Here is a 26,922-nt window from a genome sequence, read left to right as displayed (position 1 = left end):
ATATATTATATATATTATTATATATATATATATACACACACACACACACACAAACACACACACACACACACACACACATATATATATATATATATATATACACACACACACACACACACACACACACACACATACAGTGCCTTGCAAAAGTATTCAGACCCCTGACCAATTTTCTCATATTACTGAAATTACAATGGTACATTGAAATTTTGTTCTGTTTTATATTTTATTTTAAAACACTTAAACTCAAAATCAATTATTGTAAGGTGACATTGGTTTTATGTTGGGAAATATTTTTAAGGAAAATAAAAAACTGAAATATCTTGCTTGCATAAGTACTCAACCCCCACACATTAATATTTGTTAGAGCCACCTTTCTCTGCAATAACAGCTTTAAGTCTTTTGGGATTAGGATGTACGGAGTGATTTTGGCCCATTCTTCTTGGCAGATTTGCTCCAGGTTGTCAGATTTGCAGCTGGGTCACTCTCATGCTTTCTGGCAAACTCCAGACGTGCTTTCAGATGGTACTTTTTGAGTAACGGCTTCTTTCTTGCCACCCTCCCATACAGGCCACTGTTATGCAGAGCTCTTGATATGGTTGACTGGTGCACCATTACTCCACTCCCAGCCACTGAACTCTGTAGCTCCTTCAAAGTGATTGTTGGCCTCTCTGTGGCTTCTCCTTCTTGTTTGAGCGCTGAGTTTTGAGGGACGTCCTTTTCTTGGCAGTGCCTGGGTGGTGTGATGTAGCTTCCACTTCCTGATTATTGATCCAACTGTGCTCACTGGGATATCCAAACACTTGGATATTATTTTGTACCCTTTCCCTAATCTATGCATTTGTATTACTTTATCTCTAACTTCTGTAGAATGCTCTTTGGTCTTCATTTTCCTTCAGATTCACAGCCTTACCCATGATCCTTCAACAGTGGGGTTTTTATCCAGAAAATGTGACAGCAACTTTAATGGTTCACAGGTGGAGGCCAATGGTAAGGTAATTGTGTCCTCGTTAGGGCAATTTCTTTCATCGGTGCAAACTGGGAGCTTCCACAGCATAGGGGTTGAATACTTATGCAAGCAAGATATTTCAGTTTTTTATTTTCCTTAAAAATATTTCCCAACATAAAACCAATGTCACCTTACAATAACTGATTCTGAGTTTCAAGTGTTTAAAAATAAAATATCAAACAGAACGAAATTTCAATGTACCATTTGTAATTCGGTAATATGAGAGAATTGGTCAGGGGTCTGAATACTTTTGCAAGGCACTGTGTGTGTGTGTGTATATATATATATATATATATATATATATATATATATATATATATATATATATATATATATATATATATATATATATTTTTTCACCCAATTTTCCCCAGTTTGGAATGCCCAATCGCTTTTTTCCCTAACCGCAGCAATTCCCCACATGGCTCAGGAGACCCGAAGATTCAGTGGCCATCCTCCAATCCCATGACCAAGCCAGCTTCCTTTTTCACCCAGGAACTAGAGCAGATATAAGCGAGCTACTGACCCCTGGAAGACAAAAGGCCAGCCCTGCAGGTGTCCGCTCTGAGCTCCTTGGGTGTCTGGCCAGCAGGGTTTGCTGTAGAGCGATGAGGAGAAACAGTCCCTGCCGGTTTTACCTCCCTAACCCACGGGAGCACCTGTGCCAAGGCGATGCTCCCTTCAGAGTCCCCAGCAAAGACCGGTCTGTTTCGCACAGCCAGGACACAAACCTGCGCTGTATAACTCACCCTGCACACCACGTGGCTGTGCTTCTACCAGGTCAGCCACTCAGGGACCCCAAGGGCACAGTATATTTTGATATCAGAAAATTATTCTTATTATATTTACATCATATTAGGTAATGAGCCTAATATATCAATTTTACTATAAATGTCATTTTGCAATTCAGAAAAAGAAACTGTCATTGTTACAAAACAATAAGCAATAATAAGAATGGTATAGCAAGCTATGTAATTTAAGAAAAACAAAACTTTAAAAAAAAATGGGACTTTGGCATAAAAGCTTAAAAAATCTGACTTGATGTAATACACGTTAGCGGATGGTTTCACAGACCCTGATTAGCACTAATCTTGGAACACCTTGCCTAAGAAACAAGATTAGCTCTTATCGTTGTCTGTTAAACTAGCCGTACGTCCTGTAAGAAAAGTAATGGCAGATGACAAGCAGTGCTAAATTCCATGAACTTACCTTCTGCATAAGGCAAGCGGGTGCAAAACGAAGGGAAACAGAAAAACACAACATGAAAACAGAAACAAGTTACAAACACTGAGATCTTACAACACATACACTATGAAATCTAATTATCATAGCTTGGGACAGTGAGAAAATACTGAAAACAATACTGGTTATAGGAGTTTAATTACAGTAATATTACAAAGGTAGGGCTTTTACAGCAATACTGAATATATGGTTTATTTACGATAGCATCTCAAAGGTAGTACTTTGACATCATGGTCGGAAAACATGTGTTAGAAGGGCTATCTATGATTAGCTTGATTTACATTAGAAAAGAACCACAACTGCAGCCTGCCTCATTTGGCCACCCAAAAAAATTACATTAAAAAAGCAAGGAAAACAAAACAAAAACCCAGCCAGCATTATACAAATACCCCAAAAAATAAATAAATAAAACTTAAAAAACCAACATTCTAGAAGGGTGCTTTGTTCTCTCCAGGCATTATTGGCAACAAAGAAAACCAAACATTTTTATCCAGGCGCTTGAAAGCCATATGCACATATGTTTCTAATGGAAATGGTGTATTTACCTCCAGGAGGTGGCCTGTCAGAGGTCTCCACAGAATTTCTATTCTGTCCATATTAACCAGTCCTGTCTCAAGCAATTTAGCAACAGCAAAGAGAGAAGGTTCCTAAACAAAACCAGACACAGACATTTACTTCATTGCAGGCATGATTTATTTATTTTTTGTTTATGACAATAAACATGAGAAAAAAGCATGATAAAATGTCCTATGCAATAATATATATTATTTATATAATGTCCTATAATATATATAGGCTTCGGTGACAACTAGCCTTACTAAATACTGTACTTGATTTTGACAGAAAGAGGTCTGCTAGGATTTTAGCTAGGTCTATCAGCTGCTTAACTGGAGGAGAGATAAATAAAATATATAACCATTTTAGCTAGGTCTATCAGCTGCTTAACTGGAGGAGAGATAAATAAAATATATAACCATTTTAGCTAGGTCTATCAGCTGCTTAACTGGAGGAGAGATAAATAAAATATATAACCATTTTAGCTAGGTCTATCAGTTGCTTAACTGGAGGAGAGATAAATAAAATATATAACCATTTTAGCTAGGTCTATCAGCTGCTTAACTGGAGGAGAGATAAATAAAATATATAACCATTTTAGCTAGGTCTATCAGTTGCTTAACTGGAGGAGAGATAAATAAAATATATAACCTCCTTAGCTTATGAACTGAAGACCCATGTAATAAGTATAATTGTTTCACAGCAAGATAAATACATTGTCAGCTCATTTAAGATTTTTGGTGCTTTAAAGACGCTGGATTACATTTTTATGACAGCTGCAAAGTGGTAAAATTAAATGAGGATCTGTTCTTAACTGTTTAATTGATTCAAATCTTCATCTGGGCCCTAAAGCAGTTCATTAACTCATTACTGCTACTGGATCTGGTTTGGAATGGCACTCCAGGACCAGAATTGGGTATTCAAATAAGAGACAACTAAATAAAAAAAGAACAGTACCTTGTTATTCCCATAAGCCATATCCATAGCTTCCATAGACAAGGAACATAAAGCATTTATCAAGTGATGCAGGGACACATCATCAAGGTGTCTGTGAAATGGAAATATTCAATTACAACATTACATCCATACCTATACAAATAAATCTAAAAAAAGCTCATATTTATATTTAGTATTATTTGATTACAAAAACAGAACATTTGCTATTAAAAGAATACAGAATAAATATCTTACTGTGAGCTCTCAAACAGTCTGGAAAGAATATTGGCAATTACTGGCAAATCCGTCATCACTGCTGTTGTCAAAACCTAGAACAAAAAAGTAATGCAACATATAGTACATGCCCCAACATGACTTATAAATACAATGTCTGATTCTTTCAATAAGTGCGATAAAGAATATCCGAACCAAGTTTCATCACAACTGAACAAGCGGTTTACCGCGCACACGTACACAATTAAGTGTTACAATACGTGAATGTAAACACACAGGCATAACAGATTCTGTATTGTGGTCAAGAATGTCCTAACTAGATTTTATTTAAAAGGCTGAAAAGCAGTTACCTACTGTGAAACATCAATTCAACACCTCCAGTGTTTATTTACAGTATTTGCCAGCAGACCCGGCTCGTATTGGAGACAGCCGATTATTTGAGACCCGGAAGTTTTACGGTAAGCACATTTACAGTATAGACAGATAGAACAATAGATATGAAGATCTATAAAATGCTGAAGCATGACAATAGCAAGGGATAATAAGTGAAAATCAAAAGTACAATAATAGGTTCTTACTGTGCTTGGCCCCTCAACAGCTCTTCCTGGTTTTAAGGCACCTCCACTGCCAGGTTTCAGCCCCAGAATCCACACAAGGTGCTGAACAAAAAAGGGCGTCATTATGCTTTAACTACATGAATGCAGTTCGCCTGAAAAGGGGCATGTTCTTGTTCTGTCATTGTTCAAATCAGAATGACCTCAACTATAATACATTTTACCTGAAGAGTTGCCAAGACCAGCTGCCAGGATGTCCCAAGAACAGCTCCGTGGCAATGGGCTAAATTCAGCAATGTCCGCATACACTGAATGTTTTTTGCAGTAAGCTAATGAAAAGAAAAACATTTTAAAATGACATACTGATTTAAAAAAAAATAAAAAAATCAACCACACACACACAACGGTAATACTCACTGTGAAGCAGCACAAGTTACACAGTCACACCACACTAATACACAAACACATATATGTTTTTAAATTGTCCGAGTCAGGATTGAGGCTAGGCAATAATTACAACTAGAATCTGTTACAAGACAACTGTAAAACAACAGTGTTAAAATAATACATAACTGCAGCATTTTTATTACTTTAAAAATTACTTTACAACATGACATGAAGCTTTATAGTAGTGAGACAGAGACATTACTATACCAGATCATGCATAGGGATGAAATGGCCTTACCACAACTGTGCCCTGGGGCTGGACAGTAAGGGGTTGCCCCACCGCCACCACCTGCTGGTGAGACTCACTGGAAGGGCTGATTATCTGAACATTCTGCCCCTGGATAGAGTATGCTACAAAATGGAAAACAAAATTGACCACTTTTATCTATGTCTCCCCTTGTGATTTATTTACTTATTAATGTTCTGCTCATTTCTTTTATTTACTTATTAGTGTAAACACTGACTGAAGGAGAAGAACCAATTACTTTATTCAACTTTTGTTTGTTAATCAGTGCATGTAGTTCACTCAATATGAACATGTCTCCATACCTAGTTAATTGTAAATGTCTCCTGTTAAAAGGCACCCTAGTAAAAAAAGAGTACTTTTAGTACAGCGTACAGACTGCACCTTACTAATGATTTACGATAGGAGCTAACCTATCAATATTTCCTGCATATGGATAAGGGGTTTTCTTTTAGATTTTAATTATTGTAAAACGACATGCAAAATCCACTCAATGAGTAGGCATTGCACTGGGTGACAGTAACATACGTCTCCAAGCCACGGCTTAAAATACAAAATGTGCACCATCAGTATCATGAAAATGTAGTTTTCCAAGAGCCACACCCACAGTATGTACAGTTAAAAATGGTCATGTCATATATGGACAGATACATGGAAATAAGTAAGTGTGGCATAAGCACAGACATGCAAATAAGCAGTTTCTGATGCTAACAATAACTTGTATTAAAGAAAGTCATGAAAAACATATAAACAAGGGACGTAAAAGCGACTCCAAGTACCGTTCCCCAAATTCTGATACTCTCAATAACTGGAGCTAAAGGATGGGCTTTCCAAGTTTCATCACAATTGGAAAGCGGTTCTCCCTCAGCGTAACATACCTACCGACATACAGGAGTGTTCACTATCTAAGTTGCCAGGGAACTACACCATTGTGATAAAAATACAATCTACATTGTTTAACTCTCCAGGTTTGGGAAGTCAGAAAATGCAGCTGCCCAGTGTAAGATCAGTGATCAGTTTGTTTGTTTTTAACTACTATATGCTCGCCTTGGCACAAATCTCTATCCTACATAGTAGGCTGAAACAACTTAACCCAAGTCTTCTCATTCATGTTGTACACATAGGGCTTGATTATCCAAAAATATTGAACACATTGCATGTGCAAAGATCATTTTATAGCTTGTACTTTTTATATTTTAATGGCAAGAAAGTAAGGAAATTCAAGAACACCATTCAGTACATGCATTAAAAACGGTGCCCCTGAATACTGATAGGCAGCATGCATGCATGCTGCACAAGATCACATTTATCTAGCAGTCATTAAAGTAGTACACATTTTAGTGTAATACTTTCCAAAGTATATGGCTGCTGTTTCTTTTTCCTTGCTGCTGGGCATACGTCCCTTATATACTGCAAATAAACAATCCATTACCGGTATAGGTTGCCATAGGGACAGCCAGAACCTTCCCACAGATATAGTCAGGCACTGTGCATTCATGAAAAAAAACAAAACAAACTGTTTACAGCTTTTGGTTCTTTTTGCACGGATCTCCAGATACTATAGGGCTGCATTAGCTCCATTTTGAATGTCCTCTGCGGGCATAATGAACAATGGTTTTTATTGCCTACTAGAAACCAAAGAGCAGCTCCAATATATGCAACAATTATTGTAGTTCCCAAAATTACCAACATAGACTGACATGTGCCCTTATTGATATAAGCACAGTCTGGATCTTTCTTCTTTTTTGGTTTTTACTGACCCAAGCTTAATGTATAAGCTTACCCATCAAATCCTTATATAAATGTGTTTCTGAAGTTTCACGAGAACACATGTTTATTCGATAGGTGTTCAAACAAATATATGCCACTGTTCTTGCTGTGCTTTGCGAAATTTACCAAAGTGACATTATCTTCCAAGTCAGACCTGCCATGAACATTTAAAAAAAAATGAGGGCACTTTTAGTATACTCTTCACCTAGCCCTTCTATTAAAACAAACTTTACACAATACCAAATACTTGTATGTATTAACCCAGTTTCACACAACAGTAACACATGTATTAGGCTAGAACTCAAGTCTACTGCACGCTTTTAAATCACTAGAGAAATCAAGCCCACAGAGTACATAGTAAACCAAGTTATTGTACAACATATCCAAACAAGGTTTCGTGAGAAACAGCACCCAACTTAATCCCCATGTTAATTAACACATTAAGCTCCCCTTCATGAAATAAATAATGAAATACACATATCTTAAAAAAAACTAAAAAAAACCTATTAAAACAGTTTACAGTGTTTACAACATCAGTTGTCAAGGCAATACACTTTCTACTAAAGGACTTTTTGTAAATCCAAATAACAGACTTACACTTGTTTGTAAGGGTGGAAGCCGAGCTGCTTAGTACAGTCAAGGCATAATGTGGTGGTAAGGAAGCTTTGCAGATAGCTGTAATGAAGGCATCTCTAGGCGTGACAAGGCTGAGTCTTCCACAGAGCGAGGCCATGGTCAATTCTGCTTTAAGTATGTTCTCAGTGGCATTTTCATCCGTGCTGAATTAAAACATGTCTTAAGGTTAGGACAACGGCTTAACATTCTGCTTCCCAGAGTTACCAATTACAGAATATAGTACTATTTTAAAAAATCATACCAGGGCTTGAAACATGCAATAGCACTGCACCGAGCCCTGGGTTTCAGTTAGTTGACTAGTTGCCAGAACAATCAGGCCCCTGGTAAATCTGCTCCAAACTGATCACACTAATCTGAGTCTGTACTTACTAACAGGTCTGTTTTTTTTCAGCCGTCACAAAGGAAAAATGTATTTATTAAACTGCTAGCTCGTGAGGATTTAAATAATATACTTAATTGAAGGTCTGAAATCCAGGACTGAAATACTAAAATAAACTTTGAGAAATCATTTGTCAAACAACTTTTGAGTGCATATAAATTGTTAGTTTGATCAAACTAGTACCATTTACTGTACAAAAACATATTATTGATTATTGCTACTTTGTAAGTTACTGCAGATACATTGTTATTAATTAAAATATTAATACATTTAAATACAAATATTTGACTGTTACACACACCTGGCATCCAGAAGTAGGGACAAAGCCGCAAGAAGGCCACACCAGCAAGCATTAACCATTTCTACCCATACTGCCCTTGTGTCTGTAAAACAGAAAAATAAAACATTCTATCTGCAATGCTGGAGGGAAACATTATTGAAATGCTGTACTTCCATAATGATTTATATATATATATATATATATATATATATATATATATATATATATATATATATATATATATATATATATATATATATATATATATATATATATATATATATACACACACACACACACACACACACACACACACACGTATACAGTGCCTTGCAAAAGTATTCAGACCCCTGACCAATTCTCTCATGGTACACAGAAAATGTGACAGCAACTTTAACGGTTCACAGGCGGAGGCCAATGGTAAGGTAATTGTGTCCTCGTTAGGGCAATTGCTTCCATCAGTGCAAACTGGGAGCTTCCATAGCACAGGGGTTGAATACTTATGCAAGCAAGATATTTCAGTTTTTTATTTTTCTTAAAAATATTTCCCAAAGTAAAACCAATGTCACCTTACAATAATTGATTCTGAGTTTCAGTGTTTAAAAATCAAATATCAAACAGAACGAAATTTCAATGTACCATTTGTAATTCAATAATATGAGAGAATTGGTCAGGGGTCTAAATACTTTTGCAAGTCAGGTGTGTCTATATATATATATATATATATATATATATATATATATATATATATATATATATATATATATCATGTAATTCATTTTCAGTGTTATTTTGTTATTCTTATAGTGTGAATGAAGTTTGACGCAATGTTGGCAGTGTAACTGTTTGGCAGCAGCAGCAAACATTTCAAGGGGTGGTGAATTGTTGGAAAATGCAAACCAACTAGACTATCAGGGTTTCTGATATAGCTGTCTGCACAATCAGCTATAATGTGGAATAATGTAGTAAACAAGACAATAAGGAATTACATTTTTGTGTAGAACTGAATGACTGTGGAACATTTTATTATTTAAAATTGTTATTTTAATTTGAGTCAGTTTCTGTCAAGCGGCATGTGGTACAGGTCTGCTGGCAGAGGCAAAGGAATACATCCTGAATGTGGTAAATAAATCATTAATTAAAACCATATACCAGGTTCCTTATCACTTTGCTCAGAAGTCTGTTTCTGTACCATGGCTGGATCTGGCCTGGTTTGGGGGGCACTTTGACCCAGCTCCTTTTCTAACATGGATGTAATGCCTTGTACAAGGTCCAGCAGGCAGCTGAAGGCCACAGACATGGCATAGCCTTCAGGGATTGATGGAGGTTCCACCTTGTCCAGCATCTCCAAACTAGAAAACAGAGAAACCAAAAAAATACATTTAAAAAAAATAGCATAAATTTATGAAACAAACAGGCCTGCAAATGAAAACTTGGCCTGCAACGTTTTAAATTATTATATATATATATATATATCTATATATATATTATATTATATATATTTACTAATGAGAACAACCGTAACTACCTTGGTTGACCAGCACTCTCAAAGATACTGTTCTTCTGAAGGACTGCCTGTATCATGTTTTGGAGCATGCCTTTTCTTATTTAAATTGAATTTAGAGATAAAAAGACACAGCAATAAGGCTCAGCTTATAAAGAAAGTAGGTCATATTTGATATTAATGAGAAACAAAAACGTTTCTGCACTGGTGTACTGTATACTCACCAAGTTGCTTTAGCACTTCCTTGCACAGTAACTGTCATTATTGGTATCCAGGTCCCCCTGTACTCAAAGGCAGCTTGAGGAGTCACTCTTCCGCTCACCCCAGCTGCTCCCGGACCACTCTGTGCTGTAGCTGGGCCACCTGTGCCAGCAGCACCTACACAGCACAAAACATTTTATTATTTCTATTTTTATTTATTTGACATTTCCCTGTTTCAAGTTTGATTGCTGAAGTATTAGGTTTTAGCATTCTACAGAACCGTGAATACTAAAATCCATTTGGCACAGCTATAGGGTAAAAGCATTAAGTCATCCAGAGAATAACTTAAAAAAAAAAAAAAAAAAGTATAAAAGAGAATGAAGAGCTAATAGGCTGCACTCTAAATGCTTCCTTTAGCCATGAATACACAAAAGCTACCACATTTAACAAAGACATCGACAGTGTTATTTGCAGTACGCATGTAACAATACCTGCTGGTGTGTTTACAATGGGTGGGTTTCCAACATTGGGGACAATAAAGAGGGACTGTATGAAGGATCCCAAGGCATTGACTATGTCCCTGAAGACCTTAGTTGAATGTTGCTTCATATCATAAGACTGACAAAACGACCTGGGGAAAAAAGAAAAAGTAGATTTTTAAAAAATGAATCAATTTAAAAATGCTGAAAGTTATAAAATCATAGGTTTGTTATTGTAGCTGGAACACAGAATCTGATGCCTCGAGACTTAAAGTTCTAACTATGACATCTCATTCGCCTAACATGCAGTACTTATTTTGCTACTTTTCTTTATCAATTGGTAAAGCACATTTATTCTGGCAGCGGAGAGTACTTTTCAGGTGACACAGTAGTGTAAAGCCCTTGTACATCGGGTACCATCAACTTTCACTTTTACAGTAGTAGTTCTTGTGTTCATACCATGGGTCATTTTAATGACCTGAACAGAGTCAGATCCTAATAGTTTTAATAAAATCCACCACAGTTTAGACTGATAAAATAGACCTGTCTGATGAAAGATACTGCAAGAGGGCTTTACCGTAACAAATGAGGCTGTACGCAAAGTCTGTGTATAGACTCAACTGCAACAGCTCTAAGCCACTGGGGTTTATCACCATCCAGAAATTTAACCAGCAAGGACAAAAAAATCTCACACTCGGTAACCTGCAAGAAACACAACAGCAAGACATTAGGAATGTACATCTGCTTCATTGAAAAGCTGATCATGACTTAAAGTGCGTACACATGTACAGCCTGAGGACAGGCTCCTCTTTATATGCTCAGACTACTGTCAACACTTTGTGGCAAAGCATGTCCTAAAACCACTCATTGTTTTCTGTGATTGTTTGTCCTACCTTTCTTTTACCCTTTTGATTAAAAAAAAAAAGTAAAAAAAAAAAAAAAGTCTTTTTGATTTTACTTTGCTTGTTTTGTACTAGCAATTACCTATCTATATTAATAAATATTTCATAACAAAATGAGGATCTACAGAACTATATATAACATAGTATATTATGTGTACTGTACCAAAAATTTAAACAGTGCATGTAGCCTAATCAGTAGTGGATTGTAACTGAGGAATTCTAATTATACTTACCAAAAGGCTATAGAAGTGCTTGATTAGAACTGACACCACTCGGAGCAAGCGCATGCAGATTGGAAAATAAGGCTTTTCAACTGGAGCTGGGGAAGAGGTGGCATTGCTGCCCTGTCGGAACTTGATATTCGGAGAGAAGAGTTTAATTACCAATGGACAAACTCTCTCCTTCAGAAGAAAACTGAACTCCTGGTGCTGAAGGGGAAACAGAAAACAGCATTAAACCAGATGAAAATGCAAATCAATGCCAAACACATTCAATGCTGGACTGAGAAAAAAATAAAAGCATAAGGATAAAGCTAGAATTGCATCGACCTTATACGTAAAGCAATTATAAGAGAATATGCCCTGGTCATATATTAGATATTATGCTCATTTCATTTTATAATGAAACCTTTGAATATATATTCATATGAGCTTAACATGCAGCCTACAGCACTCAGTATTCCCAGGTGGTCTCCCATCCAAGTACTAACCAAGCCCAACATTGCTTTGCTTAAGCATTGCACGGCAAGTTCGATCTGAAGAGCTTTTTGCTGTCAGAGACGTTGCCCAGGGGTCACTACAAGGAAGTAGCTCTTCTTGACGCCCAAACCTTTGAAGAACTTACTTGTAAAAACACTTGGGGAAAATCGTTCAAAACAGATTCCAGAAGTTCAAGGCCAAACGTCCGAGTCATTTCTGTCATGCCTGTGAGCCAATAAGGGGCGTCTGCATTGACTAACTGGCAAAGGTCCTGTTAAAACCAACAAACATGATTCAAGCGTAACACACAAGTTCATACTGAAGCCTTCCAGTCTTTACCAACGGCATTAGGTCAGCAGCTCACCTAAGCTAATTGTTCACACCAAATCAAAACAAATATTACGGCTAGTTCAGAAAAAGATGGTCAGTTTCTCACACCACTATAATCTGATCTGAGAACAGAAAGAGCTCCCTCTATCTCTCTTTCATTAAAAACATCTCCGTCTAGGTTCCATGCACATTTTTTTGCTTTCGGTCAAAAAGCAGAGCGATTTAAGAAAGTCTCCCAAATTGGGTAATATGACTAAATCCAGTATAGTAACCTTAAAGCTGGTAAGCACATTGGCCCGTTTAATAAAAAGCCTTTACTCAATGACAACAATACCACATTCACTTCTGAATAAAATATAACCCATAACGACAGGTTTGAAAAAACACCTTGACTGACACTGCAAACATGTATTGTTTCTAACAAATGCAGTTATTTACCTGAAAAAGCATGTAGGCATCTTTAGCACAGGGTCTGAGGGTATTGGTTGATCTTCTGTTACTGTTGCCTTGAATCACTGGTGGTTGCTCTATAATACCTGAAGGAGAGCATGAATCAAACCTTTAGCATTTACAGGAGGTGGCTCGCAGGCCCCAATGTTAAGACATGGGAAGGGTATTACTGCTGAAATTCTTTTGGGTCCTCCGAGATTCTTGCACCTTTAAAACATCCGGCCTGCTAAAAAATGTTTTAGGACTGCTCTTACTGATTCTTTGATAGAATGCAACTTAGAACAAACACCTTATCCAGCAGACATCATCTTTCCCATAAACAGTATACTCGCGTCAGATTAACACTGAACATTAACACAAATACAATTTCCAATTTTTCATAACAATAACAACAACAACAACAACAATAATAATAATAATAATAATAATAATAATAATAATAATAATAATAATAATAATAATAATGTGTTCTTTGTATGTCGTTAAGCATAAACTTAGCCCTATGCTGGAACTTTTGTTTACTTTCCAGTAAGGCAGCTAAGCTACAAGGACTGCTAATCTGATAAACGCTGTTTTTTTTTTTTTTTTTTAATTTAGTTTATTGTTCCTGCTGTAGGTAACTTTAGATGATGCTTATGCTAACCCTTTGGGAATTTTTTCATTTCTTTGGATTTAGGTGTTACATACAATTGAATTTTGAAGTGCAATATGATATTTATTATTCACATTGCCTAGGCAATTAACCAGTTGTGAAATAAACATAACCCCTATACATTTGTAGAAACTCAAAATCAGTAGAATATTTTGTAATAAATCCTACAATTGCATTACGCAAGGCCTGTGAATACATGCAAGTTAATAAATATGAAATCTGACCTTTGTGACGTTCATCTTCAGCAACCATTCTTTCAAACACCACCGTTACCACCTGCCGCACAGTTGCTGCAGCTGTGTTGTTGGTAATGTTGTCTTTTGTGAAGTGCAGTCGAAAGCACACCACAATCGCCTAGAAGAGATACATTTTACCTTACAGACACAATCTATACCTTAACAATTTAAGAACATAAACTGCCTGGCCATTTTATTATTACGAAATGTACTTAATATTGTGCTGGGTGGCCGTTTACCCCGATACAGGTTTGAAACAGGTTTAATGATGCATATGTTGTTCAAATTCTTCCCAAAATATGCTCAAATGGATTGAGATCCAGGGTAGACAGCTCCTCATTTAATTTCATTTTCATTTAAACCTTTATTTTACCAGAAGATTGAGAAAAAGATCTCATTTACAACGATGATCTGATCAAGAGGCAAACAACACAGCAACACAAAGCAAACAAATACAACACATAAAAAAAGAACAGTGATAAAGTGGCCAGTCAGTGTACACATACACAGACTGTAAAACATACAGAGAAATGTAAAGAAACCTTCAGAATAAAGTTTGGTGCAAAAGTCTATAAACACTTTTGTCTTTCACAGAGCAAGAGGACATGTCTTATTGCACTGCACTGAGATAAAGCAAACCTTACATGAAACAGTTAGGATGCATGATTTGCACCAAACCTGCCAAATGTGAAAATCTACAGGCTCAAATATATGTACAGTAGAACCTCAGTTGGGAATGTAGGTTGTTTGTAAGTCTGAAATGCTCGTAACTCCGAAAATTAGTTTTAAATGTTTTTAATAAATGTGTACACCTGCTGTCTACACTCTCAATCTGGCAAATAATACAAGGATACAGTACAGTAATGCAATGCTCATATTGTTATGGTTTAAAGTTTTTAAAACAGTACTATAAATGGAAAAAGGCTAAATTGAAGTTACCATTGAAATCTTAACTGTAGCAAAAAAATAAATGCCCAGGAAAACCTGGGCTAACGTGCTTGTTTTTAAACAAAATACATTCATGCACTTTGCTCAGTCATTCAACCTCCTTTGGCTTGAAAAAAAAAACTGCTTTGTTTAAAACTAAAACGTTCCCAGTAAAACTGCCCATACTTGCTTTGAAATCCGCCTCACCTTTCTGAATAGATTTGTTGGTACAGTGATTATGTAGCAGCGCCTATCTGGCTGCACTACACACGAGTGACTCCATGCTTCCGGTTGAAAGTGGGGGTTCGGTAGATGGGTCAGTTCATAAGTTTGGTGTTTGTAACTGTGGGGTTCCACTGTACTGGATATTTCTGCTATTATGTTAAAGTACCCAACTAATCTGGTTATATGAAATGCTCTACTGAAACCACACACGTCAGTTTCATTTTCAAGATATTTATTTTCAATTTGCCAACATTCCAAACTTAGCTTACTCAATTTAAAAACGTGGTGAACTTGGTGAAACAAACAGGATAACAGCTGTGACATTTTTAGTCTTGGCAGGTTTGCAAATGTCAATGGCACACTCACAGCAAAACAGCAATTTGTAGCATCATGGGATTAAACATTTGCTTATGCAGAGAAGTTTACACTTAAACAATGGTTGGAAAACTGCCAGGAAAGTCCATGGTGGTCATGTACTACTTGAGCTTGGAGAAGTTAACCATATGTGGAAGCTAATATTTAAGGAGGTGTGAGCAATAAATACAGTAGGAGTTTACTCACAGTGTTAAAAATAAATGCAATTCCTTTTTAACTGGTTCAGCTAATTTTGGTCACTCTGAGAACACCTATAAAGACTTCTTCTCAAAACTTGCATTTAACAAGCTTTTTTTTGTTGTATGTAGACTTTTGCTAACCCAAACTTAAGTAATTTGAACAGATCTATGCTCTAAATAGATATCATAATGACATGCAATCATAAAGATACTGTAGAAACTTATTTTGAATATCTTAAATTCCATAGCACTGTAACTACGTAAAATACTACAGCTGTCTCTATTTTTATTTAAAGGTTAATCGTAATCTTTGATGAAATACCAAAAACATAAAACAAAAGACTGGACAAGGCATTTTTAGTATGGTATAGCAGAAGTCTGAACAAATTAACACTCTGAACAGGGTCTGGTCCCAAGTGATTCAGATTAATGAGAGTCAACTGCATGTCTAAATATCGTGCACATCAGTGTATTGTAGTTAATAAGATTAAGACAGGCTTTATTTTTAAAAACATGTTATCCGTCAAGCTTTGTTTCTGTACCTTGGAGAGCGCTTCATCGTGTGCGACTGTGTTTGTTGTTAAAAGTACCAGCACTGTCTGAAGCAGCTTGAGTTCCTCGAGCCCGTTCTCCATCAGCTGCCACAGCATGTTGATAATATTCCCAGCTGCAGCCTGCAACACAGTTTTACAGCATTTCACCATTTTGCTTGGGTAGGAAAGAATTCCAATTTAAGACCCTTGCTCTTGCCTATTGCTCCATTCCTCATACTGCCCCCCTTCCAATCTCCAATCCCTCATGTCTCCTTATATCCACACTCGCCCTCTCCGCTCATGCTGTCCGACTTATTATGTCTTCTCTTCACTCTCCTTCCTCTTGTGCTCGCTCCTTCTCTTCCCTCGTACCCCTGTGGTGGAACCAGCTGCCGGTTATCCTCTGGACTGTTCAGTCTTTTACTTTCAATCTTTATTCATATATCTTTTTGTATGCAATAAGACACTCCAGGTTGTTGGTTGTGCTAGAATAACTACATGCCCAGGGGTGTAGTAAGGCAGACTGCCTTTAGCCCCTGGGCGTGCAGTTATTCTAGCACAACCAACACTCTGGAGTGTCTTACTGTGCTTATAAAATGGGTTAATAGGTTTTAGAAATAAAGATAGACATATTTTTATTTAAAAATGAAAACAGGTTTATTTTTTCCTAAATATATTACTATGATAGGAAAAGTAGTTCCAATAAATGTAACAGTTCCAATGAATTTAATAGATAAACAAATTATTTCTAATAATTATCAGAATATTTTCAGTATTGGTCTCATGAAGCTGACTGTACCAAGGAATGTACAGTTTTCGAAATGAAATGGATGGATATACAGTTGGACAGATTGTGCAGTAGGTGGCACTGTGGTGAGTAAGGGAGTTTGATTCTACCTTTTGTTTATGAGTTGACGACGGTACTCCAGAAAGGATGTAACTCCAGGACATCCTGTTTTTCTCAGCTGGTGCCCAATAGCTTGTTAAACTACCTTATAAAATGGGTTGGGAGATATCTGCGTCCTGAGTAACGATTACTTAAGTTTGTTTAAGTCTGTTTGGGATACAGCAGGGTGATGCTGTGACTTGTCTTTTTGTTGTTGCATGTAAGTTTTCAGGACAGAAATGAAGAAGCCGTTTGCTGTTTTAAAGTGGGTATCTGGAATTAGGTTTATAAGTAGGTCCAACTGTGGGAGAATTTAAAAAACAATTCAGGCCAGCTCGCAAGCTTGTGTAGCTGCTAACTGAACACTGTGTGTCAGCTGATGTTATCACTTCAGCAAAGAAACTTCTTAACACTGTGTTTATTTCAGTTTTAGATGCAGTTTTCCAGTGCATATTACTTTTTGTTTGTGCTGACCAATCATTAAAAACTGACACAGCCCAAGGGGTTACTTTTTTAGTATTTCGCTCTTTATTGGCTTCAATTGTATTAATAGTACTCACGGTTTTCATTTTTTTCCTGACTTTTTTTTTTTTGTTTGTTTTTTAATAAACACTGTTGGTTCTGTTATCGAACTGCTGCGGTCTAAATCCTCCAGGAATGTGTGGACATTGGAGTCACTATGTAAACTAAATTTACATGGAGGATGTCTAACATTGTACTATTATTTTGTTTTAACTGGGGGAGGTCTGCTAAATAATTAAATAATAAAAAAGTAAAAATCGAGGCATGAGCATGTCTCTATAAGACAATGGCAGGGCGATGCTGCTGGCTCCCGTACACTAGAAAACATAACAGCTCCAGAAATGACATAAGGAGAGCTATGACTTCCAACTGGGTCTTAGGAAGAGCTGGACCATGAAACAATGGGTTTAATATCTGCTACTACAAAGACTTCTTATAAATCAAAAGATGCAACCGCACAACCAGATTAACTTGTCTGTCATGTCGCTCAGCTACGAAAGGAAAATGCCAACATATTGCAAAACCTTTGTTTTCATTGTCAAACACAAACACGCTGCATTCCTACACCCTGAGAGTTGTATAATACAGGGCAGCAATGGACCACAGCAAAGGATTCTCTTACAGAGCTTGAAATAGGGATTTGTTTGGTAATGTGTTAGGATTATCTGAGGATGTTTTTCAGATGTTTTGTGCCATTTTGGTGCAGCAGGATATTTAAAACTTCTTTTGTAATGTAATGCTTTCTATTTTTATACCTTTTCTTAATGATCCTCAAAGTGGTATTAAACTTGAATATACTGAGCAATTATGTAACCAATCAGAAAATATCTATCATGAGAAGCCCTACATTAAAATGATCTCTTTTTTTTATGATACACTACAGCATTAATGAGAACGAGAATACATGTGTACAGCATTTATGTGTACATAGAAAAACTGAATAAATAACCTAACAATGCACACATCCTTAACACTACAGCTGAATATTTAGCACATGCATATTTTTGACAAGGGTTTAAAGTATATTGATAAATAAAGTTTAAATACTACATTATACCCTGTATTCTAGAAATTACAGATAACACTGAGGAACTTTCATTACACAACACATTCAGAAAAACAGAAGAAGTTAGGACTGTTTCATCGTTTGTTTTTACCTCAGAAACGACTTCATGTGTCATGAGCCGCTGAACAGCTGCCAGGCAAAGCTGGGTTATCTTCGGTTCCTTCGTTCCACAGCCCATTAAAAAGGGCTGAACCACCTCTGAGCTGTTTTCTTTCAGTGCTGAGAAGAACAAACAGAAAGAAAATCGTTTAAGAGTATGAACAAGAAGATGAAGAGTCTGATTTCACTATGTAACACAATTTTTGTTCCTGGGTAGTAAGTGTTATTTCCTAATTGCTTATGTCTCAAAAGTATAGAAAATGGCTATTATTCCCCACAAACTTTGCTTTTGTGACCAGGACAGTGATATTTCAAAATATCACTATTTCCAATGGGAAAACGGGCAAATGTGTGTCTTTTCGTTCACACAAAGTCAGAAAAAAAACAACATATGAATCCAAATTAACATGTATTTATACTAAAGTAATACAAAAATGACTACAAAAGATTTAGAAGTGAGTAGTTTTTCGAGATTTACAATTATACTGTAAATACTATTATTATACCGTAAATAAATCTCGAAAAACTAAAGTGAGTAGTTTTTCGAGATTTACGATTATACTGTAAATACAGTATAATTGTAAATCTCAAAAAACTACTCACTTCTAAATCTTTTGTAGTCATTTTTGTATTACTTTAGTATAAATACATGTTAATTTGGATTCATATGTTGTTTAAGACACACATTTGCCCGTTTTCCCATTGGAAATAGTGATATTTTGAAATATCACTGTCCTGGTCACAAAAGCAAAGTTTGTGGGGAATAATAGCCATTTTCTATACTTTTGAGGCATAAGCAATTAGGAAATAACACTTACTACCCAGGAACAACAAAAAAAAAAAATTGTTACACAGTGTTATGTAACCAATCACTGATACAGCAGTCCCCAATACAAATTAATAGACAGCAGAGCCAACTGCAATGAAATAATGGTTTACTGAATTATTGGAGTTGTTCTTTATGGTTTCAATAAAGAAAATGCAGTTTTTTTTTTTTTTTTTCTCTTTTTGCTAAACTATATCAAGGACAAGGCTACATTACTCACTGTGTTACATCATTGTCTAGAAAAGATGATATGACTTTTTCAGCAATAATTCAAATACTTTAATTTAATTTCAGAATTGACATTCTGTATATATATATATATATATATATATATATATATATATATATATATATATATATATATATATATATATATATATATATATATATATATATATATATATACTTAAGAGTTCAAATGATGAAACTGGAAAGAAAATACAGGTCACTGGAAAAACACTGGATATTTGCATTACGCCCCCTCCATACACACACACTGAATAGTGGCTACAGTATTTGCATTGTAAAATCACACAACATCTTACATTTTACCTGCAAGGACTCTTGCATTTATATGTTTCACATTAGAATGTATGATTGAGTGCTTTTTCTTTACACTATACATCCCTGAACTACGGTAAGAAACCCAAACCTTTTAACAAGAATCCTATGATTTCATAAACAGCTGGCAAACTACCACCCTTACCTGCCAAGATGCCCGTGTTTCTTGCAGCTATTGTTTTGATTTTCACAATGCCTGATTCAGCTGCCTGGGAATGAGAACAAATGTATACTGTCAGAAGATATATCTATACATATCACACACTGTTCAATTAGGTCAACATTTGTACAAGATGGTACAGTATGCAGAATACCTCTTTAGAATGATTATGTGCATTAAATTCTAAAGAGGTATGCTCCACATATAGTACTTTGCATTTACCACAGTTTTTTTAATATGCTTTACTATTCCTCTCTGGGAGTTACAATGCTTCACTATGCTTTCACTATGATTTATTGCACCGTGTTATGCTTTTACTGTGGTAAACTTGTATAAGGGCTGTACTGTGCATGACTGGGTACAGTAGTGGGAATTAATACATTCAGAACTACTGGCTGAGGGTCATGTGTTGCCTATCTTATGGCCTCAACATTACCTTTTGCTTACAAATTGTTATTTGATATCCTCAATTAGATTTCCATCCCATCTTTACATAAATACATGAAGTGATCAGGAAGCCAGTTTCTAACCAGCATCACTGCTTTTCAGTAGTAAGTTACAGAAAGAGCCAATTCCCTTAATATAATTAATTTGTTCATTTATTAACACATTTTGTGACATCATTGCTTTTGAGGGCAATGGTAATATAACTGACAACAAGAAACATCTAAATAATCCTGACTTATCCTTATACTCTGATTTGTTTCAATAACCATGTTGCATCACAATTTGAATAGTTATATGTAAATATGTAACTAACATGTACCGCATGAATAAAAACACAGCCAGGAACCTCCTTATACAGCACCCCAGATTCAGATGATCTTGTGCTAAAATGTCCTTTCAAGTCACATCACATCCGCATAGCTTTGAGCTTCCATTCCCAGTTCAACTTTATTCCCTTAATTAAATGTCTTTAATTACATTAAAACATCTTTAATCAGTTCAGCTGCCCAGATTTCAAGACATACTCAATTTACTGTGAGGTTATAATAAATTGGCTGCAACAGCCACATTCTGTATTTTGCTATTCTGTTATTTAATGTACTCTGTATGCAGTTGCAATATTTACAGAACAGAAAAACTGAAATGGCCAAATATTTATCCTATGTTAATTTGCTGCATAAATTATCAAGGGATGATGGTACTAACAAACTGCAACAAGGTAGAATGGTACACACAGAAGCACACAGTGTTACTGAGGCATTCTTTCTTTAGCAGACTGGTAGTCAACTAAAAAGTCATTTTCAAAAACTGCAAGATGATAAATTGGTTCTGCACATAGGACTAATCCCTATCGCCCTTTAGCTGGAGGATGAGCCAGGAAATGAGAAAACATACAAAGTAACTTATCACAGCAACACAAGCAGATATATAACACACAGGACGACGGCCATGGAAATCAATTTGCAATCAATTTTACTTCAAGCAATTTAAACTTGAAACACTTGGAAGATGTTTAAAGGGTCAAGATTAAATTTAAGATTTTTTTTTTTTCTAAGATGCTTTGAGACCCAGAATTCCCTGCACTGCAGACAATTTCTTAGGGCATGACAAGAAAGCAAGAAGGGTTCAAGGAGGTAGGAAGCTTGTGTACCAGCAGCTCAACATACGTTTAGGTCATGTAAACAAAGAATGTTGATCTATGTGAAAATGTATAACTGTAAACAGTGTTCAATTAACCCTACGCTGATATAAAACTGAACAGGCATACTGTGAACAGTACATTCATTACAAAGATTGGATATGCCTGGTTTACCTTTTCCCTTGGTATTTAAAGATGTGCTTAATATGCATGGTTGCTAATTTTTATTTTCCCCAATTAATTTTTACCATGAGATGTGTGTTCTAAACTTCTGCTGCGGGTTACTCATTATTTCTTTCTAAAATTCATGGCTTTGACCAATTATGTTTTACTGTACAATATGTTATAAACATGTTGCAATAGGGGAGACATTCAGGTATGGGTGTGCGGACATGTCTCTAGCTGAAGGGATCCATGAAAAATGAAAACATGAATGCTTTCCGGTCTCTAAACCTAGTAGTTTGAGGAGCTATTTCACAGAAATACCCTCCAGATTATTCTATGCTCCCCAACATACTGTATGGTGCGGTAGCACAATACTACTGATAGCTGTCATGCAGTGTCCTAGATAGTGTTTGGCATAACCGCCAGGCCTTACCATGTTACCTACTAAGAAACATGAAAACATAAGCCAGGAACAAGCTGTTTTCAACCAATTCTCCAGCTGTTGCCTGGTACTAAAAGACACCCACAGCTTAGTTATTTTCCTACTGTAGTATGGGAATTGAGAAGAAAATACAGCAGGGTATATTTTTTTCTACCTTAATAAAATTTGTGAATCAATCAAATCTAAACAAAGAAGGAGGGGGACGGTGTTTACAAATTACACTTACTGTAAATGCAAACATCAACATTTTGACAGCCACAAGTTTTAAGTACTGTACGTGAACCCAAACACTAGGAATCACATTATTTCTGCACTGCTGGCAGTATTCCACAAAACTTGATTTAGAAATTATCTTTTTCTATAAATTGTTTGGAAATCCTCTTGCAATGTTTTATGAATTCTCACATGCCATTTTAAGCTTTGTGCACTGTCTTGCAGACACAGTGACACTGCAGGGAAATAGACTGGCAAGTCTTGAAAGTAAATTAAGAAAGAAAATGGTTGCCTGTTGCTGAACTGCTTAGACTATTTGTAAATGGAATGCCGTTCCTAATAGAACGGAAGGAACATGGAAAAGTATTGTTTAATTTTAAGACGCTGCAAACACACTTCAAGTTACAGAACAGTTTGAATTATACTGTAGTAGGCATACACCTGTTGAGAGATGATGAATGGCTTAAAATAAAATGTAAAGCACAAGGATACAGGCCAAACCACGCGAGTAAAAGCAGGGTGTACTAGAAAATATTTCTGTAGCTGCAGACAGACAGTGGTGTTACTGTACAAGCAGCGACTCCTTCCCAGCAGCTGTATTGTAGATTCCTTTTTACCTGCATATTATGGACCACAAATGAGAACCATGCAGTAGCAACAGATTTTCTGCACTTCACTTAGATGCTCCCACGTGATGTATTTAAATACACAACAACACATGTGTGGCATCTTGATAATAATAATTGTACAGTACTCCCAATGTACTGCAAATGGAGAAAATGACTAGGAAAACAAAATGCATTCCTGGACACCAGCTGTAGACATTACCAAAAACTCCAACCACTAATCACACAAGTACCACTGGCCAGAGAAGGATGACAAACGCTGGTTACCCCTTCATTGAGAGCATATAGTATACAATGTCCAATACCCAGGTCTCACTTCAGCTTCCACAAGAGAATAAAGTATTTATTTATTTATTTATTTATTTATTTATAATGAAAATATAAAATATTGGCTGAGATATCAAAGACTATATCTCAGAAACCACTTGTCTGATTTTGAGGACGATTCAGTCGGTCTAACGATTAAATAAAGTTATTCGACTGACGAACTCTTATTAAGGACTGCAGCAGATCCCCAGAGGATTACACTGCTGTGTTACTATCCATTAACTTTTCATTTGTTACAACAGGGGGCCCTAAAGTTTTTCTTCGCCAACAGAACGGGTGGCTGAAGGCAGATGCCCAAATGACATACAATTCGAAGCTAATTCGGCATCTGCCCGCTACAGCTGGGCACCTTGACAACTGCCCGATTTCGGCAACGGTCCATAACATACACACACACACACATTATATATATATATATATATATATATATATATATATATATATATATATATATATATATATATAAATGTTAATAACACCATGGTACATTGAGTACATCGTTTTGTTTTTTATCTGCCAATTAAAAACTGGTGCCAGTGAATTTGACTGCTCCGCTAGCTTTTTGTTTTGGTTGTCGCTTCATTTGTGTGGTTATGGACCAAGCCTGTTCCCTAACTTGACAGCTTTAATTAACTCATCACATGCGAAACTCTTACCAACTTCATGAATTCCCCCTTTCCCGTTACGACCCCCCAGTAACAAAACATAGCAAAACTGCAATCATGGCATAACTGATTGATTACCTCTTTCACAGGAGGAAATTTTTTCTTGCACTCCATAGACAGCGACCGCAAATCAGTCTGCATATTGTCTACTAATTTCTTCACCGCTTCTGGGGTACTGGTCGACATTTTATTTTCCCCTTCGGTTTCGGTAAGCTTATGTATAAGTTAAAAGTCAAAATAAAATAATCGGACTCCTAGAGAGAACGATCTGGCCTATTGGTTTGTCTTCTGTATATAAAAAAACAAACAAACAAAAACACTAAAATATATGGACTACTACAGTATTATCAGCGTCCAGAGGCTGTGCCACTTTCTTCTTTGCAACCCTCTGTCAATCCCCAAATCGGCAGTGGTGATGGCACGCACACACTTGCTTTATTGTTGTTCTTAAACCCCAGTTCTTATTGCATTCATTGTATTCGACACCCAGGCAGATGTCCAGTTTAGGGTTTAATATCTGTATATTTCAGCCTGGGCTTTCACTGATGCTACCTTCACCATTTGCTGCACCGTTCCGATCCCACAATGCCCGAGTGCACATTGACACGTCACTCATACTTCCGTACACACAGCCCAGATCTCACTAGAATTGGCACAGCGCCCTCTCTGGCTGCTCTGAGTGCGCAGGCAGGCAGGCAGGCAGGCAATCAATTAATCAATCTATTGTTTAGTTTCTGAAATTATTAGAATGCCGCCTAGTGGCTCTATACACTACATAAACCATTATTTAACAACTACATAAATCAAGTATTTTCATTCAGGTATGAATATTATTATACAAAAAGGAAGGATAATCTATTATATAATCTAAAAGACTTTAGATTTTGAAAAAGCTCAACATATGGTAGAGATCATTTGGGGTACATTATTGGAAATATTGGAAATTTGGTAAAATAAAAATAAAATAATAGTTCAAAATAATAATACAGGCTGTTTTTTGCATAATTTTGCTTAAATTATATTTTTTAAAGTTTGGGATGGTGGTACAAATGACAACTAGTGTTATTTAATGTCAGTGTGATCCTGTGATTTTATCAGTGGTCAAAGGTCACAGTGTCCTGTTTTGACTTGCTTTTGGACCTTTCTGAGTTTATGGCTCACAAATGTGTTCAGCCTGAGCTAGAAGTGTTTAAAGGTTCATACTGTTCCTCAGATTATGGGTCAGTCTTTTGTCAAATAGATTTGATATGTCTCTTACTGTTTTGGCAGGGTGTCATAATTCTCCCTTTTTGTGTGTGGTTTTTCAAACATTCACATGAAAACCATGCAAGTTATACATTGAATGCGTTTTTTCTTGTCTCATATCATCATGTTTATTTAACATTTTCATTGATAGAATACACTTGAATAATTACGCATGTGCTCCAACACATAACTTATTATATAATTCAATTGTAGCTTTATCTCAAATTGCAAAATGTTACCATTACAACATTCGTTATTGCTATTAAATGTTTCACTTTAGACCCGTAAACAGAGAAAGTTCTATATTTCTGAAGTATTACTGAAGACACTGCTGAGTCAGCACACTCAGCATGAGGACATTTGTGTAGTTTCAAAACATTGGCAAGTTTGTTTGAGATTTTAATTCAAATTTGAGCCGAGTTTCTGACCATTACTACTGTATACTTTTGCAATAGTGTATTTTTTTTTATTTAATTTTTTTTATTTAACAGTACAGGTAGTAATTAATAAAGGATTTTAGATTTTTGTTTCTTGTTGAGATTATTATGGTAAATTCATACAGTACTTTGATATAATGTATGTGGTGAAATTGATTTGCCTGCCTGCCTGCCTGCCTGCAGGACACAAAAGATAATTCCACAGATGTTATCTACCAGTTCAACACTTCAAGTTACAGCTAAACTGAGTGGTTTCATTAACCATAAGACTTCTGGTAATGTGATTTCAAATTTTAAAACTCATGTGTAAAAAACACATAACAGTAAGCTGTGAATTGAGTCTTATAGCATTCAAAGATCGACATAGTATTCCGTGTTCATCATTTCAGTGCTATTGGCATTAATCTAAAAATCTTTGTACATGTGGCCCTATTCATTTAGGTCTTTCTTATTGATTGCAAAATTGAAAGTTTGAATAAACTAAACAAAAAAAAAATCATATATAAATCATACAGTCTATATTTATTAAAAACAATGTTAAGGTGCTACTTTAGTTTTAATCAGATAATTATGGGCTCTATTTAATGATCTAAAAAGTTGCAGATCTACAGTAAATACCACAACCCTATCGGGGGGATGGGGGGCAGTGGATCAATTCTGTAGGAAAACACTCGTGAGATTAATATAGGATTAGTTAAAAGGTGTCAGTTTTTACATCCCCAACTGTTGAGATCATTAAAATAGATCCCTGTGTGTGTTAGACATGAATTCAGGTTAAACTGAATGCTGCCACAGCAAATTCCTGTCTGGTTTTAGAACAGCACACAGCACTTTGACAGCTTTGCTAAGGGTCACTAAAAATACACTTTCCAGTGGAGATAACAAGTGCTTGATGTTTCTCATCCTCCTGTGAAAATCAAAGCTGCTTTTTGACAGTTACAACTTGACAGTATATACTGACCATTTTGAAATGTGACTTTACTAATGTTAACAAAGCACACAGGAAAACTCAAGTGCAAAACAACAGACTTGTTAGAGGAAAGACATGTTAGTAAAACTCTGATTATCATAATCGCAGTACATATTTAAATATTCTGTGAGAAAGCAAGTCGACTTACAT

General features: G+C 36.0%; 1 protein-coding gene across 9 annotated transcripts in view; it reads right to left on the bottom strand.

Annotated features, from left to right (window-relative positions):
* Window positions 1-24,693, bottom strand: part of LOC121319996 (protein MON2 homolog) — a 41,329-nt gene extending 16,636 nt beyond the window's left edge. For 3 of the 9 annotated variants that reach the window (XM_041258045.1, XM_041258048.1, XM_041258049.1), the window contains exons 1-22: window positions 24,199-24,693; window positions 20,083-20,146; window positions 18,543-18,670; window positions 15,987-16,118; window positions 13,727-13,856; window positions 12,839-12,936; window positions 12,216-12,341; window positions 11,606-11,800; window positions 11,048-11,172; window positions 10,483-10,622; window positions 10,015-10,168; window positions 9,439-9,638; window positions 8,308-8,389; window positions 7,589-7,770; window positions 6,654-6,707; window positions 5,216-5,328; window positions 4,755-4,859; window positions 4,555-4,635; window positions 3,998-4,071; window positions 3,764-3,854; window positions 2,797-2,898; window positions 2,219-2,221 (exon numbers count right to left, since the gene is read on the bottom strand). In XM_041258045.1, the coding sequence (XP_041113979.1) occupies window positions 2,219-2,221; window positions 2,797-2,898; window positions 3,764-3,854; window positions 3,998-4,071; window positions 4,555-4,635; window positions 4,755-4,859; window positions 5,216-5,328; window positions 6,654-6,707; window positions 7,589-7,770; window positions 8,308-8,389; window positions 9,439-9,638; window positions 10,015-10,168; window positions 10,483-10,622; window positions 11,048-11,172; window positions 11,606-11,800; window positions 12,216-12,341; window positions 12,839-12,936; window positions 13,727-13,856; window positions 15,987-16,118; window positions 18,543-18,670; window positions 20,083-20,146; window positions 24,199-24,306 (2,487 nt within the window). In that variant the 5' untranslated portion in view covers window positions 24,307-24,693. The remainder of the gene's footprint in view (window positions 1-2,218; window positions 2,222-2,796; window positions 2,899-3,763; window positions 3,855-3,997; window positions 4,072-4,554; window positions 4,636-4,754; window positions 4,860-5,215; window positions 5,329-6,653; window positions 6,708-7,588; window positions 7,771-8,307; window positions 8,390-9,438; window positions 9,639-10,014; window positions 10,169-10,482; window positions 10,623-11,047; window positions 11,173-11,605; window positions 11,801-12,215; window positions 12,342-12,838; window positions 12,937-13,726; window positions 13,857-15,986; window positions 16,119-18,542; window positions 18,671-20,082; window positions 20,147-24,198) is intronic. The other 6 variants (XM_041258047.1, XM_041258051.1, XM_041258050.1 and 3 more) reach the window with 3 other exon arrangements.
* Window positions 24,694-26,922: the final 2,229 nt, after the last annotated feature.

The sequence above is a fragment of the Polyodon spathula genome, chromosome 8, assembly GCF_017654505.1.
Source record: "Polyodon spathula isolate WHYD16114869_AA chromosome 8, ASM1765450v1, whole genome shotgun sequence".
Classification (NCBI taxonomy): Eukaryota; Metazoa; Chordata; class Actinopteri; order Acipenseriformes; family Polyodontidae; genus Polyodon; species Polyodon spathula.
Note: the sequence above shows the minus strand (reverse complement) of the source record. Positions and strands in the feature narration are given on the sequence as shown.